The sequence below is a fragment of the Lissotriton vulgaris genome, chromosome 4_1, assembly GCF_964263255.1.
Source record: "Lissotriton vulgaris chromosome 4_1, aLisVul1.2, whole genome shotgun sequence".
Lineage (NCBI taxonomy): Eukaryota > Metazoa > Chordata > Amphibia > Caudata > Salamandridae > Lissotriton > Lissotriton vulgaris.
The window spans coordinates 774,890,735-774,911,823 of NC_141691.1; the positions used below are offsets into that span (position 1 = coordinate 774,890,735).

The 21,089-nt window shown below is 46.1% G+C and overlaps 1 protein-coding gene across 2 annotated transcripts in view; it reads right to left on the bottom strand.

Moving 5' to 3' along the window:
• The window catches only part of CAP2 (cyclase associated actin cytoskeleton regulatory protein 2), a 438,235-nt gene that overhangs the window by 285,092 nt on the left and 132,054 nt on the right, over positions 1–21,089 (bottom strand). For both annotated transcript variants that reach the window (XM_086965115.1, XM_086965116.1), the window contains exon 4: positions 3,827–3,904. In XM_086965115.1, the coding sequence (XP_086821241.1) occupies positions 3,827–3,904 (78 nt within the window). The remainder of the gene's footprint in view (positions 1–3,826; positions 3,905–21,089) is intronic.

Sequence of the window (21,089 nt, forward strand, 5' to 3'; positions counted from 1 at the left end):
GCCTTAACTCCTGCCCTCGGTATACAGTCTAAACATATCTTGGACCTTTTCAAACAAATGCACAATACAATGTAATACATGATGGAATACTTCCTTTGCCATTGCACCAAACATCATGCCCGTGTCCACCAAAAACCATTTTCCAATATACACATCCCAATGTATATTCATTATGGAAGAATGCTTCTTTAGTGAGAAGGTTCAATAATAGAGTTTTGCAAACATTTCCTATTTGCAAATCACTCCGTACCACTCCTTTTCACACAATGTCACAAACTCCAGTATCGACATCTAGGAACGCATGGCATTTTATGCCCTACAATTGTATAAAATCTGATCCTCTCACAGACAAAACCACTGAATGTTATAGGGAAAATGGCAGAGAAAGCAAAGAGTTCTAGACAACATCTTTGAATCCAGACATTCAAGTGGCTCAGTTCTTAATTCACCAGATAGGAACATAGGTTACTGTAGTCTGTTATGTAGAACTCTTGTAACTTTAGCCACTGTGTCTTAGAAGCACCGACATTTAAGGCATCAAGGTCTAGCCACTAGGCCTGCATTAAAGAATGTGGCACGTTTCTAGGACAATGGTATCGGAATTACACTGACTTTCATTATAGGCACCTGGGCGATGTTGCATATGTGTGCAGGTGTAACCCCATATTAGAATGAGTAGTTTTATGGTTTTTATCGAGCACGGTATGGTCAGACTGCGATATAATCTGCATCCCCTGATTTAGCAGGTCAAAACTGCCAGAGGTTAAAGAGAAAGTTGAGGCCCAGAAAATACTGACAAATTTAGATTTTCAAGGCGCACGCACCAACTTGAATGTTGTGCTAATTTTAGGTGCTATTTATAGCATTTGTTAAATCATGTACCCAAGTATCTTTACTTGTAAGGTGCATAAACACCATATCTACACCAGGCCAATTGTAATTATGGCCATAGGTGGCACGGGCACAAGAGAAATTTGATAGCCACATTTGTCGGTTACCTAGGTACCATCTGCCCAGTGCAGAAATGTGGAATACAGGTGGCTCTGTAGACAATGCTTCGAAGGGATTTTGCCAACCAGACAAATCCTATTAAGACCCGTGTGGCCGAGTTATCAACAGAGAGGTAATGATGCACATGCATCTATAAAACTCCCAAACCTGATATCAGTATTTCTCTGGAGTAGGAGCTAATGTCAGTATCAGCATTATGTCAACATTAGCTCAAACTATCTGGTAGTAGTGGTTTCCCATGAAGCGCCATTTCTATAATTTTGAAACCTCAGAGGTTCAACAAAAAAGTACCTACACTCGCTCTTTCTTTAGCCTAGCTCTAAGAATATGAAACGATCTTCCTCCAGATTCAGGACACATCCCTCGACAAAATCCTTTAAAAAAGAAGTAAAAATGTTCTTTGTGAATAGATTCCTCCAGTGGCACACCTGAAGTCACATTGGCTTCTGAACTCTACCAGGCTATTTATTTATACATTTACCTGTATTCTTTTTTGCTTACATTAATGTTTGACTACTATCTTAACAGCTCTCTGATACCATCAATGGGTCCTGTCTGTGGTATTTAAAACCCTTCAAATAAATAAATAAATGAGCCCCGCAGCCCCTGCGGTGTGGGAAGGGGCCCCCAGCTCCAGGGGACCCCCTGCACAATGTGCACGGGCGGCAGGCCCTTGGCCTGTGAGCGAGGTCTGAGGTGGGTGGTGAAGGGTCTCTCCATGTACTTTGCAGGCGGGCCCCCTCAAGTTTTGTTACGCCACTAGATGCTTGTTAAGGAGCAGGGAGAGGTTCCCAGTCTTTGGCCATGCAACTGTCACCAGCTCTTTAAGCTTAATTCCCTCTTGTACCAGCTACCACAGGACTGCGGCACTATGTTGGCAAACTGTAATTGGTATTGATCCTTTGTACAGAATGATTCAAGTCATCCTCTGTGTGCTTTATGTAAGGCCCAACAATATGTTGTTTCTATAGTCCATTTGGGGCCAATCAACACATGAACGTCATATTGGAAGTACAAAGAGCGCATGAAAGACAGAGCAATCCAAGAGTTCTCAGAAGGATAGTGTACGTGCAGAACAGGGTGATTATGGGCATGGTAGAGCAGAGACGGAGATCATGGGTTATATCTCGGTCTGCTGTTTTCAGATGCTTCTGAGCAAGTCAGAGGTAGAGAGGCATTACACTGAGGTGGATACAGAGGAGATGACAATTGGTTTAGGATCTCAGACATTTTATTTTAGGTCACAAAACACTCTGCAATTTTAAATGATCTAGATGTATTTGCTAACAATGGTAGCAGCAACTATCTTACTGGGAAATACTGCCAGGTGTATATGTGCCTCACTGTTGTGCTACTGAAATCTGAATTTTAGTGGATGGGCAACACTGCAGTCCAAATGTTCTGTTGAGACAATGAAGAGACCCATGGTTGCCTCCTGCTCATAGTATTTGATGAAAAAGGCAATCTAGACATAGAGGCACAGTAAATGGTCCAGCTCCACTGAGAGATCATGCTATGTTAAACAGCACTTGTATAGCACACAGCTACTGCAAGGAGTGTCCAAGGAGTGTCGCGGCATGTGCCATGCTAGTGATTAGACGAGAAGTAGCAAGCTATATAAAAAGTAAGGTCTTCAGTCTCTTTCTGACAACCTTAGGGTCACTCAGAGCACGCAACTCCACGGGGAGTTGGTTCCAGGGTCCTGCAGGAGGAGGGTCTTGTGTTTCTAGGGGTCAAAAGCTGCAGAGAAGTCACGCAGGGACATCATTCCTCACACTCCCACACAACAAAGTTCACTAAAGTAGTAGAACACTGAACAGTGTGTGCTGTGGTGAAACCTGAAATCCGAATTAGAATGGGTGGTAGATGGTCCGGGTCAGTAACTATAACAGTCAGCTGTGCATGGATCAAGTATTTTATGATTTATGGGATGAAGGTGCTGTTAAAACCGGGTCTGCAAGAAGTAAAATGAGCAATTCCCAGGTGAGTCTTCTTTATGTGTGTAGACAATGATTTGCTTTATGTACTTAAGCACATGGTCTTTTGTGACTGGTCAAGATGTTATGGCAGGATCTGGGTCATCGACATGGATTGTGGCCTTAACAAGTCTTGGAATGAATGTGCAAACTCTAAATAAGCTGTTCTTAACATTTTGACTTCCATGAACCACGGAATCACTTCTTGAGCCTCAAAACAACACTCAAAATTTAAAAGCAAGTGTTGCACATCAAAATAAAAATGATGCTATATTTTATGTCATTCATAAACAAAAACATGTACAAATCTAACTATTGAATTGGAAGGTTGGAGCTTTTAAAATTTTTCTTTTATTTCTAAAAGATTAAATGATATGCTAGACTCGAGCATATCAATTTGCCTTTTTTGCTCCAAATGCATGCTTTTATTTCGTCGGTGTTTACTAATGCTTCAATTGGGGCCATTAATTGCAATACTAGATTCCTTTTGCTGTACTTGCGGTGCTCCCGCAAATCATTATAATGATACCAACATAACTTTTAGTCTCCAATTTAACATTCTTTCACACATATTATATTAAAAGTTACAATTTAGCTTTTTTTATGTATGTATACTTCTTTAATTTTATAATATTACTTAATTTTCTAAACAGTTGAGGAGAACCTGTGTAGGTGTAGTGAATCACAAGTTAAGAATCAATGCTCTAAATCACCAAATCATACTCCACAAAGCCGACACCTCAAGTCGAAGACTAACATACGTAAACTGTACTGAATGATACACCATTGACATATATACTGAAAGGTTGCTATTACAGTTGGACACCCAGCACTCTTACCTCAGGTGGTTGTTGACACTGAGACGCTATTAATAGGAATGTTCTCTGTGCCTGGAAAGCACTCTGCACCAGTCCTGCCTGTAAAAGAAAAATAAGTAAGAAAACTCTTAACAGTTTGGTAGCTGTAAAATAGTTGTCACCTACACGAAGTTAAGAGATGATTAACCGTTTAGGATACCTCAAAAGGTTTATTACAAAGCTCATCATCCACTGATCAATCGCCAACAAGTGCAGGACGAAATCTTCAATAATGTTTAACAGGGTAACAGAATTTAATTTGCTAGAGATCCACACACTCAGTATGGCATATAGCTTGCTTTATAAAATAACAAAAATCATGACAGAAATATATACTGAATGATAAACTGTGCTACGCTATGAAACTGTACAGAATTAAAATTAAACAATCATTCTAAAGGAATATACAAACTATAACTGGAGTTCTTAATTGAACTCATGAAGCAAAATCCACTTCTGGTAATATAATATTTTACATTCAAGAACACCGAAATGAATAAGTGCCTTCTGTGAATACCAAAATGAGCAAGTGCCTTCTGTGAATACCAACATAGTAGTACGTTTAGGATTTTGTCTTAAGTTACTTCTGTGAATCAGGCCCATCGTGTTTGAGGTAGGTTGACTTTCATGCCATTCTCTTCTGCAACTTATCTTTCAAATTCCTGTTACATTCCTCTGTATCTATTCTTTCTCTTTAAAACCCCCATTTTCACCCTCATCCACATTTGTTTCATGACATCTCTGATTCACACATTTTGACACAAGGCATAGAAATTCTTCAATCCTGTATTTTCACAGCATATTTAAATAATTTGATCACTTCCTTAGGTTTGGTAAATTTTGACCAGTCACATCTCCTCGCAGGAATCTTTATCTACACCACAGCTCCTATCTTCACTTCATTATCTGAAACTGCCTTTATTATGTCATAGTCAGACTTTCCCATCATTGCTTATCTAACTTTCTTATTCTCCATTCATCATCCTTACTCACACTCAGGTCACCCTTTTGCCAATCCATCTATCCAGGAGACTGCATGGTATTAGGCTTCCTCTCCCTAAATATTTGAAATGGAGCTTGGAATTGTAGTTTCTCCTTCGTCCGTTAAACTCTTAACTTTCCCATTAATTTCTGAGTGATGCAGTGCACTTTTCTTCTGCAATGTGCCACATTGTCTAAAAGAAATCTCCACTTCTATGGATGACATATGAACACCATTGTTCTCTAGTATCATGGTTGTGAATGTCTGAAGATTCCTTCTAGACATTTCATCCCAGTGCCTGACTTTACCAATGTATCTGACACGGGCTACTACATGCCATCTTGAAAACATATCTACCAGTACTACTAAATATCATCTATCACCTTCACTCGTGACAGAACCTATAATATCCAGTGCTAATTCCTCCAACCACTTGAACGTAACTGATGGCATAGAATGGGATGCGTTTTACAGGGGTTGCAACTTGGCAACACTATGCATTCTCTTACTTTCTTTTCAAATGCACTGAAAATACCTGGCCATCAAAAATCTGATTGTAGCCTTTCCTTAGCCTTAACAGTTCCTAAGTGCACTTCATGTGCTAGGCTTATAGGTTTATCCTTTAAGCCTGTGGGTGGTACAAGTCTCTTGCAGCTGAACCACAAGTCCTTCTGACCTCAAAATTCCTTTTGAAAATCCCAAATATGTTTTACACTTGTTTGTCATCCAGTAGATTCTGCCCTCCAATATGTTTTCTACAAATTTCAAAACTTTCTGCACACTGATAAACTTATTCTCTTCCTTTCTTTAATGTTCTTCTGTCACAACTCCATGAGTGATCAAACAGGGCATTTCATTGGGTCGCTCAACTTCTTCAGCATCTCATTCATTGTTATCCACAGCCAATCTCCAGAGACAGTCTGCACCACTGCTCTCAGCATCAGGTATATATTCCACCTTGATGTAAGATTCTGTAGACTGATAACTCCCCTAGCAATACCAGATGAGAGTGCATCCAGACCATTCTTCTTTAAAAAGAAATTGCGGGGCGTGGCCAAGATGACGGGCTGAGAGGACGCACCGTCCGAGAGCTCCCGTAATCCTGGGCCCTTAAACCGATGAAATTTGCTGATCTCCCCCCAACTGCGCGGAGATCGGCGCCAGAAACGAGAGAGCACGCAGCGGCACTGCTCAGAGCACTGAGTAGCCCGGTGGTTGCGGCGGCAGGGCTCCGGAGTGAGCCCGGGAGGAGAGCCGGTCGAGCGCTGAGGAAGCCGGAATCGCAAACAACGAAGCCGCGAGGGGCGACTCGGAGGCACACGGACCGCCTGGGGGTGATGAGCGGCCCCTGCACAGCCCCCCACCGAGACCCGGTGGGGGAGAGGCGTGCAACGTTCTTGGGACCCGGAGCTGATTCCGCTGTGTGGGGGACCGGCGTGGAGTCGCCACGCCAGGCCGGGGGCCAGGCCTCCCAGTGGGCCTGAGGCTGGGCGATATTCCCCTGTTACTCCGGAGACCAGCACAGGAGGAGGGGGTGAGTGGACGACCGCTCCCGGGAACCTCCGCACAGCGCAGGCTGACAGGGCACAACTACCGGACATTGCGCAGATCTGGGCCGGAGCCCTCGGTGGCTGGGTGCATGGAGCCCGGGGGCTGAAGTGGCGGATCGGTGTAGGGTCGCTACCCGAGTCCGGGGACGCGGCCGGAAGTGGGCCTCTAGCTCCACGTCCTCCCCGCGACCCGCTGACACTCGGCGCCGGGGGTGGGGGCAGGGCCGGCTTTAGGCATGTGCAAGCTGTGCACCTGCACAGGGCCACCAAACCCCAGGGGCCACCACACCAATATATATCCTTAATATAATAATCCTTTGAGGATGGATACATATTTGCGTGGCGGCCCCTGGCAGGTATTTGGCGGCCTCCGGCTCTGTTCCATTTCCAAACACCCTGACCCCCCCCCTCTTCACTGGCCTCCGCGCTCCGCCCAGCCAAGACCCCCTCTTCCGGGGCCCCCTACCTACGCTCCCTGCCCAGGGCCTCCATGAGCCTAGAGCCGCCCCTGGTGGGGGCACCCTCGAGGACCCCTCCGACGCCGCGGGGAAGCCCGGGGCTTACCATCGCAGGCACCAGAGATAGCGAGACTTGCGGAGACCTGAGGAGGGGCCGCGACACTGCGGTGGCCGAGCCACATGGCCTGTGAAACGCCTCGCTCCCTGATCGAGGGGATGCAGTTCTGCCGCGGTCCCGGCTAACCGGTGAGGGACCTAAATCCCAGCGAGGACGACTTCATCGGGTCGGCGGGAGGGGCCACACGGCCAAGCTCAAGGGACGTGTGATGGGCTGGCTGCACCTCGGGCGACCCGCTGCGCAGCCCTGGCGGGCCTTGACCGCCGGAGTCACACTGCCTTGCCCCTTGACTCAGCGCACTATTGCGGTGGCCGGCGCTGGAGGTGGCCCTCAACCACCCCCCTCGGATCGGGGCTCTCGGTGTGTCCTAGGGGCCTGCAAGCAGGAGAAAGAGCTTGCTGCGACACCCGTTGGTGTGCCATAAGACCCGGTTCCCACAAGGAGCTACGCCGGCCGGACAGCGGATACCCTTGACCTGGTGCCAAGTTGCACAGCTCCCGCCCGAGAGCCACATCATCTGGCGCGCTTTTCCACATTTATGCTGTCCAGTAACAGAGGGAGTAAGAAGGGAGATCGCACCTTGCCCGAAATGCTGGGTAGGGGTACCCCGAGACAGGACAAACATCAGCAGGCCCCGGGCCCCTCGAGCAGCTCCCGCAGAGCGGAAGGAGGGGAACCCCCGGTGACCAGATCCTTCATGGAGTCGCTATTCAGCTCCCTCCGGGATGATTTCCAAACACTAAAGCAAGAGGTGGCTGGAGAGGTTCGGGAGGTGCGGAGAGAAGTGGACTCCTTTGGCGAAAGAGTGGCTACTGTGGAGGACGCCGGCCACTCTCGTGACGAAGAGATAGCGCAGCTACAGCAGGAGGTGCTACGACTACGGGATCAGCAGATTGACCTCCAAGCGCACAATGAGGATCTCGAGGATAGGTCTCGGCGCAATAACATTCGGGTCCGGGGGATTCCATCTAAAGAGGAGGGCAGCGATGTCGCTGAATACCTGAGGGACCTGTTCAGGGAGATACTGGGCGAATCAGGGGACTTCCCTATAAGAATTGACAGGGCGCACAGAGTGGGCCTGCCGCGCCGGACCTCGGCGCCGCCCCCTGAAATCTTGGCCTTCCTACCAGACTTCCCATTGAAGGAACGGATTCTTCGTGAGGCAAGGAAGCAGCAATCCCTGCGTTTCCGGGGTCACCAGGTGGCCCTTTTTCAGGATTTATCAGCAAGCACGCTGCAAAAACGCAAAGCGTTTAAAATAGCTTTTCTGAGGGAACACGACATGCAGTACTCCTGGGGCCATCCCTTCCGGCTCATCTTTCAGTGGAACGGGACTTTGCACCAACTCCGGTCCCTGCATGACACCTGTGGAGTGCTGGGGATCACCGCGACGGACGTGGATGCACCTACCCCCCGCCGCCGGCACGGCACTAGAGACGGTTGGCAGACGCTCCAGGGACGGCGATCTCCTTCTACGCCCACACGACCAGACTCACCCACTATCAGGGCAGAGATGGACAGTGCAGTGCGGGAGGTGACCAGAGACACGGCGTCTGGTGATGTGGCCCTAACGGCCTGAGTGCACTCCGGGGGGAGAGCGACTTGGCTTCTTCATCAATGCAGGTTCTGGGGTTCCGGGGAGGGGGGGCGGTGAGGGGGTGTGTTGTGGCTGGACGTCCACTTAAATAACTTTCCACGGACTTGTCCACTAGGGACCGGACTTGGACAATGGGGGGTTTTGAACAGTTGACCGAGGGGGAGGGGAGGGAAGGGGGTAGTTGGAGAAGTTTCGGGTTTGGAGGGGATGGGAGACGAGTGGAGGGGGGGAAAAAGGGGAGGGGGAGAGGGGGGAAGGGAGGCTGGTTGTTTGCATGAAGGGACTGTTGGGGAGGAGAGGGAGGAAGGGAAGGGGTGGGGAGGGAAGGGAAGGGAAGTTCAAGGGATGTTCGTGGGAAGTTGGGGAGGCAGGGGCGGGGTCCGTACAGTACTTCTGATGCATTCTCTCTGCTCTTACACTACTCCTGCACGCTAATTACACCGGGGCCGCCCCTCCTGGGCCGTGGCCCACTGAAAGGGCTATACTTCTACCCACATCGATGACAGACCTTAAGGTCGTTACTCTTAATGTGAAAGGGCTGAATAACCCTGTGAAGAGGAGAGCAGTACTGTCCTTACTTGAAAACACACAAGCTGATATTTGTCTTTTGCAAGAGACCCACCTCCTGGCCCGAGATTGTCAAAGGATGAGGTCTCAAAAGTTCCCAAACCAGTTTTTTTCCTCCAACACCACCAAAACAGCAGGGGTAGTGATCCTAGTGTCCAGAACATTCAAGGGAGAGGGGAAAGGAAGGCTCCTAGCATATAGAGTAAAGTCGGGAGGTCTGGTGTTTACCATTGGGTCGATATATAGCCCCAACGAACACCAGGAACGATTCCTTCGCTCGGCCTTGGTGGACATCACGGCCACCCCGGATAGGCACATAATCATAGGGGGAGACCTGAACATGGTCTTCGACTCGTCTTTGGATAGATCGGCGCAGAGGCACCCACAGACAGGGGAGATCTCGCAGATAGGTAGGTCCCAACCAGACGAATTAGATCTCCACGATCTCTGGCGCCGCCTCCATCCCACAGCCCGTGACTACTCCTATTACTCGCACGCACATAAAACCTATGCGAGACTGGACCACCTTGTGGTCACGGGACCGTTCTGGGACCTGGCCATAGACTCTGACATAGGGGTTCTCTCACTGTCGGACCACGCCCCCGTCGCGGGCACTTTCCGTCTACCGCCGATGTCTCCCTCACGCGGGGTATGGCGCCTCAGAGACACTCTTCTGCATAAGACGGCGGTGGTGCAGCACATACAGGACTCGATTCGGGATTACCAGACGCACAATGATAATGCTGATACCACCCGGGCGACACAGTGGGCAGCACTGAAGGCGGTGCTTCGAGGAGAATTCATTGCTATCTCCTCGGCGGAGAATAGGGCGCGGCAGCAAAAGCGGGACGAACTCACCCGTAAGGTGCGTGAGCTGGAACAGGTACATCAGAGAACGGGAGCCCCCAGAGTCTGGAAGCAACTTAAGGCAGCGAGGAACCTCCTGTCAGCGTTAGATATGGACAGGGCGGAATACGCTGCGTTACGCTTGAAACAAGCGTAATACACAGGAGGCGATAAGTGCGGCCAGCTCCTAGCGAACAAGCTCCGAGTGGCGCATCAAAGACACTTAGTGAAAGAGCTATCGATCTCTGCTGGAGAGACCGCCACGGAAGATAGCCAGATTGCGGAGGGTTTCCACCGGTTCTACGCCGACCTATATGCAGGCAAGCCCCCATCGGCGCAGGCGGAGGCAGACTATCAGGACTCGGTTGATCTTCCCTTCCTCACCACGGAACAAGCGGAACATCTGGAAAGAGTCATTCGGGTTGAGGAGGTGATTACAGCCATTTCCAGGCTCAAACCCGGGAAGGCTCCGGGCCCGGATGGTTACACGTCCCTTTTTTATAAAACATTTTGCCCTGCGCTAGCGCCTATACTTACGCGCCTCTTTAATTCATTCTCCGCCGCTGGCGCTATCCCTCCGGATTTACTCCAAGCGACAGTGTCAGTCATCCCCAAACCAGGGAAAGACCGGACTCATTGCAGCTCGTACAGACCGATCTCTCTTTTGAACATCGACCTCAAATTGTACACCGGGATCCTGGCGGCCAGCCTGGCACTTCATCTGCCGGGCCTGGTGGACCCGGATCAGGCGGGGTTTGTCCCCGGGAGGCAAATGGTGGACAATACCAAGAGAGTGGTTCATATCCTAGAGAAAGCCTCCCGGATCCCCGGGGAGAGAATGCTGCTGGCTGTCGACGCGGAGAAGGCCTTCGACCGGTTACATTGGCCTTACTTGGAGAAGGTTCAATCGAAGGTGGGCATAGGTGAGAAATTTCGCACTCTAGTATTCAACTGCTACCGATTTCCATCTGCGGTGGTACGGTTGAATGGCTGTAGCTCTCAGAGGTTTGCGATAGAGCGGGGCACCAGACAAGGGTGCCCATTATCCCCGCTGCTTTTCGCACTCTATATGGAGCCCCTTGCCCAAAGGATACGCCAAAACCCGAACGCGACTGGCATAGGGATGGGGAGATACACACACACCATTAGCCTCTATGCAGACGATATTATACTAACGCTGTCGGATCCAAGGAGGGCGCTCCCTGCATGTATCGCTCAGTTAGAGGACTTCGCTGCTGTCGCAGGCTTCAAGATGAATATGGGAAAGTCGGCGGCCCTCGATGTTTCACTGACTGCTGCCACTAGAACCGATTTACAGGGCCTCTTCCCCATGCACTGGTCTACAGACTTGGTGCCATACTTGGGCATACTATTGGCACCCACCCTACCCGCTATGGTGACCGCCAATTATGCAGCCTTGAGTAAGAAAATTAGGGAGGAACTGAGCCGCTGGAACAGAGGAACACTGTCTTGGCTAGGCAGAATAGCCGCAGTGAAGATGACTCTCCTGCCGCAGGTGCTATACCTGTTCCAGGCTCTGCCGCTCCAGCCCCCGAAAGGATGGATCCAGCAGACTCAAGCGGACATTGCACGCTTCATCTGGCAGGGCCGCAAACCCAGACTCAAGAGAGCCTTATCCACACTGGCCCCTGAGGCAGGGGGACTGGGCGTACCGGACTTACGCAAGTATTTCCAGACGGTACAACTGCGATATCTGGTGGAGTGGAGCAAGTGGGAGTCAGACACGCACTGGCTTTTTCAGGATCAAGCGGTCGCAGGCCGGACTTTGCAGGAGGTGCCCTTCTTACGTAGGGCTCACCGTCCCCCCAACCTGTATGCGTCCTTCATCACGCGTGTTCCGATGAGAGTGTGGGACGCTACAAATGTCACACATAATCTCACTACTTTCCCCTCGCCGTTCACGCCTTTGGTTGGGAACCCAGATTTCCATCCCGGGATGGAACTCGGAGCTTTCGCGCACTGGCGGACTGCAGGATGCAGAACGCTGTTTCATATGTATAACCCGGACGGCGTCATCCCATTTCACGATTTCAGGCGAGAATACCAACTGCCCAAGACGGAAAGGATGGGGTATATGCAGGTGCGCCACTGGGCGCTACAGCCGCAAGTGCGCGAATTGGCGGACAGGAAGCTCCGGCCTTATGAGAAGTGGCTGGTGACGCGCACTTCGGACACAAAACTTATTTCAGATCTCTATAAGTTCTTGCAGCCTTCCTCCTCTCATATTTATAACCCGGGTAGGGAACGCTGGGAAAGGGAATTGGCGAGGGCCCTAAGTCACACAGAGTGGGACCACATTTCTTACCGAGCACGACATTCCGCGTACCACACCGGACTCACAGAAACGTTCACTAAGGTATCCACATATTGGTATTATACACCGGAGAGACTGCATGAAATGAACCGTACCATTGAGAACACTTGTTGGCGGGCTTGTGGGCAGATAAGCACACTTACACACATTTTATGGGACTGCCTCCTGCTGTGCCCCTATTGGAAAGAAGTCTTAGATGAGATTGATTCACGTTTTGACATTGAACTGCCTCGCTTCCCCGCGTATGTCCTATTGGGCTTGCCCAACGGGTTGATGTACCCTCTGAAGTCTCGTAGGGGTAGGCAGATAGTGATTGCATTGGGTTCTGCTGTCCAAAACATACTCGTTCACTGGCGTACCACCACACTCCCCTCCACTACTGGTTGGCTGCATAGATTGTGGCAAGTCCTGGGGATGGAGAAGTTATCGCTCATGGTGGTAGGAGAGGTGGAGCAGTTTAATGACCTGTGGCAGCCGTTTCACTCACTACTTGTAACGGAATTTAGAGAACTCACATGCCCCCGATATCTCCGCTTATTGAGATTAACGTCACCAGCGGATCCAGCTGACCAGTGAGTCTGTGGTTGCGGTCAGCTGGGAAAGGAGGGTGGCCTGAGGGAGGGGACGCGGGACGGCGAGTTTAGTACTGTACGGGGGGAGGGCGGGAGGGGTTTGAGGGGACGGGAAGGGAGGGGGGAGTTCTGGAAGGGGTTGTTTATTCTTGAGGTTGTTGTTGCTGCATACGCACCAGGTACCACGCTTAGATGGACATTGCATTTGCAGAACCTTTACGCGCTGGTTGTGCTCCTGTATGGTTGTACCATTGCACTGATTCTTAGCGACGACTGTCTCATTTTTCATTTGTAAATGTTTTAATAAAATGCTTTAAACCTAAAAAGAAATTGCAACGGTTTGTGGTCTACGAAAATGACAAATTCATTACTCACAAAAAGCTTTAGAATCTGTTTACTGCAAAGCAAGTACCAAATCCTCTTTTTCTACTTGGAATAGGTTTTTATCCCGCTCTTAAAGTCAGCAAAGTGAAAGGAATTATTCTTTCTTCACCATCCACAATTTGAATGAGAACAGCTCCCAGCCCTTTAGCGCTAGAATGAGTTACAACCGCCTTAGTGCCAAAGAACTGCAGAGTTGGTGAGGAATGTAAGCACTTGCTAAGATGAAGAAATTCTGTCATCATGTTCATCCCACATGAACTATTTAAAAAAAATCACATAATTTGGTAGTCTTACTCCTCTGAAGCAGAGGGTTCCTTACGTCTCCAAATCGGAAGGTAGAAAGGCATTGTAAACCGCAACTTATTGGCAGTTGCCCACAAGTGTCTTATGCAGATAATGTACAGCGTAATAGCTATAATTCAGTACAAAATTATATTTAACAGTAGGACAGAATATTACATCAAAGGTGTCCCACATGAACACTTTTAGAACTGGCATTTATTTTGCAGAGTTGTTGGCGCTTAGACCATTCACAGCAGTGTAATAATATAAACACTTGCAGAATAGTGTAAAAAAAAAACGAACGGCTCTAACATGCCACACGGACTTCCAAGCAATCTTTATCCAGCTGTGAACTCAAGGCATGTGGTCCCTCATCTCCTCCATCTGACATTTTCCATTCCAACAGAAGCATTACAGCATCTCCTTGGATCACAGCCTTCATCAATCATGCAAACATTCTTCCAGCCTTATTACGTACTTGTTAATTCTATTTCATGCTGCAACCGACAATAAATAAGTACATAAATTTAGCTTGCAGGTGATTTTAACTAAATTAAAGTGCACCTCCTCTGCAAGAAGGAGTGACTAGAGCAGGTAACAGGAAGCTTTTTTTGCCTGAAACCTGCTTCCGATGAAGGTTAAGGGAAATGAGAGCTTGTTGGTATTTCAGAAAAAAGTTAAGACTGGGCAATTTTTTTGCTCTTAGTGAGTAGTGCGCCTGCTGCCAAGTCAGCTGAGGTATGTCCTCTGCTCATTTGGCAGAGGAACATACACTATTTCTAGAGATCTCCACCCTCCTGGTGGGAATATCTTTGATGTGATGGGATCCACAGTGGCAGAGGCATCCTTCACAGCAGTGAAGTTTGCTGAGTGTGAAGCCACGTTTTCCAAGAAACAAAATCACAAAGTAGAAGTTAAACTAATGGCATTGATGTGCAGGGATATTTCCCTCTGCCTAGGGGGGGCAATATCAATTTTCCCTGCATGTGTCTGTAGTACATTGTGTGGAAGACACAGGAAGGGAAAAATAGTGACACTCAATACGGGAGGATGACCGTCACTGTGATCAGGCAGCCCCATTGGAGGACGGGCCACCAAGTGAAAGGTTTACACTGGTAGAGTCTAGCAAAGGCTCCACTAGTGTACACACCCATTACCTCCTCCAACTCTAAATTGATCAGAAAAACTGCGAGTTTGGCAGGGTGGGAGCCCCAACTAACTTATATTAAGACTTCCGCTCCATGAAACTCTAAATGATGCCCCAGGTTTTCTGTCCGCCACTTGGATGCCCTTTTTAGGTTTGTAATTCAAGACTATGGTTCCCAAGGATCCATCTGAAAGTTGTACAATATAGGCAATACAAGCTTCAATGATCTAAGATACAAAGGTAAGCAACTGAATTTAACGTCCAAAGAATAACATATTCAAAACTTAGGCAAATAACAGAGGCAAAACATTTGTAAATGCATAAGGAAAGTTACAGCAAACCAATCCTTTATCTAATACTTGTAAATGAATTATCTCTCAGGTCCTTATTTGAACTTTGGGTTGGCCCTCTCATTTTTATTACTTACTAGGTTTATAGTGCTTTAAAATTTCATATTGGAATCACCCTGTATTTTAAAAACAAACTGCATCACACCTTTCAGGCTCTTTTCCAACAAGGAGACACTTCTCTGTTTCATTTTTAGAATTTAAATGTTATGCTACCATTTGTTTCTATGCGAGGCCCTCTAATGTGTGTAAACACAAGCGAGTCTTCTGATGAGACTGAGAACAAAGTGGATGGCTTTTAAGCAGTGGCCACCATACTCCAGAGTTCCATTTTTACAATATATTTCTCTGATCACTAATGAGTAAAAAGTGCCATGCTTACCTGTTCTGGTAAGTTCATGCGATAAATTATCCACTGTCAATACCTACTGAGTAGTTATGGTTCAGATGGATGTTTCCTTTGAATATGTATTTTTTGAGTTGCCAATAACTTTTGACCCCATGGATGGGTTTGCAAAAAACCTTCCAGTCTACTTACTCAGTTAGATATTTTTAGCATGTTGAGATACGTTAAGATACGTTCATGGGAAAAAAGCTAAAGGAGGTTAAAAACGAGTTCCCATTTTAGCTCTCAGAGGGAATTTTGCCAAATGATAAAATAACGAGCATTGGCAAAGCATTTATGTCTGGTTTTAATGTCCCAACAAATGTAAACACAGGCATTCACAAGTGCTGTTTGGTTGTATTGTTTCACAAATGTTGATTATCACATTAAAGCTGGTCTTACTGGCTTGCAAATGCTGAGATAAGTAGCAAACAAAATTACTTTCTATGAATGCATATAGGATAAAAAGAACTGAATTTGGCAAACTGCATAGTTGAGTTTATTATTCAGATTTAAAATAATCCCTTGTGCATTCAAATGGAAGCACTTTCTGTAAAGCAAAATAATACATAGCTAGCTGACAGCACGAGGTGTAAGAGTAATAATCCTCTGGATAGAGCCAAGACAAGGGCCACCTTTTGCATTTGCATTGCTAAAAGTATATCATTCAGACACGTGCCTACTCAAACCAGACCTAAAAAGGGAAGCTTATCTTACCGAGATAGACTGTTATTACAAAATATTAGAATATTCATGCACTAATATTTGGTGTTTTTTTCACTTTCAGGTGTACATCAACTCCACAAACAATGAAAGTCAACCTTAACCGCCCAATGGGACAAATTAGATATGAATCTGAGAAGAGGGTTCCATTTTGTGCAACTTCCTCAGTTGGAGCATATATTTGCTAATCAAGAGGTGGTCAAGATGCACTAGACACTGTTGTGTCCATTCAAAGAGCCCTGTCTAGATACTGTTTAAAGACTGAACATTTTCTTGCTGTGTACAGAGAAATGTCTACTTATATTTTATATAATTACATTTTTCACAATCCAAAAACTCATGCATATGAATTCAAAAATATATTACATTTTTACCATTATTAATACATTTCGTGTCCATCTCGTCTTGTCCAACAACTAAAACACATGGAGACACAATTTAAAACTATTCTTCAAAAAACGTTCATAGATATAACATTTGGTTAAAAAAAAGTACTATAAAAACATTTGCTCAAGAGCAAGTACTGTCTATCAGGCCCCACTGAATTAAAAAGGAACTCATAATGAGGTCCATATTGGTAAAATGTTCTCTTGTTTACATGTTTATCATAATGAATAGGCAACCAACTAACTGCAGCGTAAACTATACTTAGGTGAAAGTCGAGAGAAACAAAAAACACTATAGGTTAATCATAGCGAATATCAAGACCCAAGAATATAAAGTACATTTCTATTGATAGCCGGCTCAAGAGCGTATCATTCATAAAAATCATCAAACTGCAGTACACTTCTATTAAATAAGTTGCAGCACCATAACTGTTGACAAAAGAAAGGTACTTGAGGGTATCTAACACATAGCCCTTGTCTTATCTTTTAATACAGCATTTGTAAAGAGAATAGGGGGGCAGATGTATCAAAGCAATTTTTAGTTGCAAACGCTGCGAATCGCAAAAAAGCAGCGTTTGCGACTAAAAATGTGCAAAACGGTATGTATGATGCAAATCGCCTAGCAAAATTAAGGAATCTCAAAATTTGCGATTCCTTAATTTTGCGTAAGCATTCAAGGAATCGCAAATTGCGATTCCTTGAATGCTATGCATCAAGCATTCAATTTTTGCGATTACTCATTAAGAAATCGCAAATTACCACCAACTTGAAGTTGGTGGTAATTTGCGATTTCTTTCACAAAAGCACTTTTTTGCATTTGTGAAGGTGCCATGTGGCGCACATACATGCCCTTAGGGCATGTATGTGCACCATATGCGCACACATGTGAATTTCAGGGGTGCAGAACGGTGTCCTTATGACACCCTTGCTCCCTTGAAATTATTCTCAATTTGCAATTCTCAAATTGAGAATCGCAAATTGAGAATAACTTCCCATTCATTCCTATGGGCCTCCTGGCCCATAGAAATGAATGGGAAATTATTCCTTAATTGCGATTCGCAATTTGCAAATCCCAATTAAGGAATTTAAGAAATCGCAAAAAAATTTGATTTTCTACATACATCCCTATTTGCAAATCTCAAATAGCGATTTAAAAAAAAATCGCTATTTAAGATTTGCAAATCAGGATGTTGATACATCTGCCGCCAGACTCATAACAAGGCTCCAAAGTGCTTCTGAGTGGTGGACTAAGAGAGTGATCAATTTGTTGTGCATGGTTGTTAGAGTCTGGTTTTATAGTGCGACCATCATGTCTGACATATCCAGTCGGTTGTTTACCAAAGGTCTTGTCACATCCAGCTGGACGACTGCCTCCCACTATTCCACTTGCAGGGTTTCTCAGAGCTCTGCACTTGTACTTGTGCTCGCTCATAACCACAGGCAGATGGTACCAGCTTTATGTTGCCTTCCTGTACCACTTTAAACAAAAACACAAGTGTTCACTTTAAATATCACAAATATTGTTAAGCCAGAAGCAAACTGTTATTGCACTTTATTTTACAATTATAGGTGTTGTACAAATTCTGCTCTGTCCCAGGTGTTGCACATACGAACATTGTCCTGCTACGAGGCAATTTCAAGGATTTTGATGCCCAAGGCCCAAGGCAGAATCTCATACCACCATTGTACAGAGTAAGTTTCTGGTTCTTTTAGTAGATGACAGCTTAATCTTGTCTTAACCAGAACTTCTCCTTATTGGGGAACGATGTACCTTCTCAGATAACCATCATAATCAGCTATAATATTATCGTAAATATCACTTAATTGTCTTAAAAATTAGTTACTTTCTTGTGAACCCTCGCCCAATGTCTCTGAGAGGGGTTTTTTTTTTACAAAAAAAAGCGCGACTCGAAATCTTCACTGGAGTTAACAGCAAAAACTGCACCCAATCTAGCTTTAACCTATGTGCTTATCACCATGTTTTAATTGGCTGTAACTGCCTGTGTAAAATGTAAATAAGCTATGGTAAAGCCAATACAAAATGTCTTGCCTTTTTGGCCTATCGGCTTTGCCAATGTATTTTGCTGATACTGTGGAGCATTGGCACTAACAAATGGTTTTTGTGAATGCTGTGCAGCATCGGTGCAAAATAAAACAAACCTAAAAAAATAGCAAACTGACACAAACGTACACTTCATAACGCTGCTGCAGGGTGCATCATTTGGTAGGCATGCACATGCATTGCCATACATGATGACCATGACTATGGACTGCATACGAAAACATGCACATTTTATTCATTTTAATTTGACATTCATGATTAAAGATGCCACTTTGAGTGGTAAATAAAAAAACTAAAACGTTTTGCGTGCACGAAAGCATTTCTTTTAAACAGAGCAGCATGGCAGAAAATGTCAGCTACCAGGCCTCTGAAAATAATCCAAAATATACAAAAAAAAGTTATATCTAGATAAGAGGGATGGAGAGCTAGGCACATGCTTGGAGAGGGACTGACGCCATTGCAGAGGCTGCAAGCACAGTGGGCGGAGGATATAGATAAAGAGATACCAGACTCGGCCTGGTCGCAGATCCTTAAGAGGGCATGGAAGGGCACTAGAAACGCCAGGTTCCAATTGATTCATTTTTTTATCTTGCACAGAGCATACCTCACACCAGCGAAAATCAACCAATATTTCCATGTAGACACTGCACAATGCCCCCGGTGTAGGCTGTGGAACGCAGATCTAGTGCACATGCTATGGGATTGCCCGCAACTCGGCACATACTGGGAGAAGGTGGCCACTTTGCTTTGCAATGTAACGGAGCTACGGATTACTCCGGATAAGGGGACCTGTTTGTTATATTGGTTTCCACACACTAGAAAGACAAAATTGACAAGGGCGTTTTTAGACTTGGGGTTGTTGCTTGCCAAGAGAGAAATTACGTCCCACTGGAGAGCTGCTACAGGGCCCTGCTACCTCAGATGGAAGGCTGCGTTGCTCATGTGGGCTGGCAGTGAGGGCGTAGTTCGTCTACAGCAAGCTCATAGGTCCCGCAATGATAAGGCAATAGAGGCAGCGCGAGCGTGGGAGGCCCTGGTTACTGAGATGAAGACAGCAGATTTAGACGCTGAGTCAGAGCTGAGTGCGCTCACTGGGGACGAGGACTGGCAGAATACTTGCCTGGAAGGTGCTGAGGAGATGCATTGAGGGTCCCCCCGCTCCCATAATGGTCACTGCAATTTATAAAGATGCACGACTGGTGACATACATAGGACCCATAATTGCATAGATTTGCCATTCTATTATGTTTAAGCTTCGTAGTTGACGCGCCGGCGGGCGGGAGGGCACTGGGGGTGGGTTGAGGACGGGAACGTGAATGACCTGATGCATGGAGTATTATGACACGGATGTGAGACTTTATATTTCTATCCTGTATCTGCTTTAGTTGTTACTCTAATGGGAGACTTGGGGACGCTTGGGACAATTACTATTGGTTCAATCTACCGAACAGTATGAACAATGGTCCTATAGGTTATTACATGTGTCGGGGAACTGCGTTTATGTCCACATGCTCAGTCATTCTCATGTTTGTTGTTTGTGTTGGAAAACAATAAAAAGATTTAAAATAAAAAAAAGAGGGATGAGAGCAATAGAGGAGCAGGTAGGGGAGGAGTTAGCGCAGTAAGTGAGTGGGAGCAGAGGAAAGTGGGCAGGAAGCAACGGCGGTCCTTGAGGTCTGGTAGGGAGAGAAAAAACACTAAAGCATCTGGAAACTATGTACTACTTGAGGTTGGGGAGGAGAGAGCAACACGAGGCAGGGTGTGGGGCAGAACTTGTCAGGGAGGAAATCAGCACATGACAGAGAGTGCAAGAATATACATTTTGCACTCTCATGAAGTGTATAAGGAAAAGGAGAAAAGTAGTTCCCTGTATGTGAGCTGTGGGAGGATAAACGTCATCCAATCAAAAGGATGGCAAAGAAGCCAGTGAGACAAACAAGAAAGCCACATTATATGCAGTTGTTTGGTTCTAAGCCTACTGTAAGTTTTTGGTATGATCCGCAAGGGGTCTTTTGCCGACCTGACAGCTAAAACTGTAGGTGAGATCTAAAAAGGCGGAAACAAAACTTGCATATGATCAGAAATAATATGCATGTTAATACCCCTGTTTGTTTCCGAGGAAACACCCTCATTTGTTTTTGCTCTTGATATTTTCTCATTAGTCTAAATGGATCTATTAAAGAGGAGTGAGCGTATGCCACTACTTTTCAAACACTACGAACCCACTGTGCAGAGGCCCATAGACTTAATAGTGTTCAGTGTTAGTTTTGCCAAATGCACATACCAAGGCAACGGATGTTTGATTTAACCTCATCCCTAATCTTTCCACTATCACACATTGTCTTCTGCTTTATCTTTTTCATCGTGATTTCTTTATCACGGTTTTCCTATTTGTATTTCCCTTTTCCTTTTTCCATCTTCTGCCTTTCCCCCTCTTTCTCAGGTCAAAGTCTGAGGATTAAAATGAAAAAACGTCCAGGTCCCCAAAAATAAGTGCCGAAGAC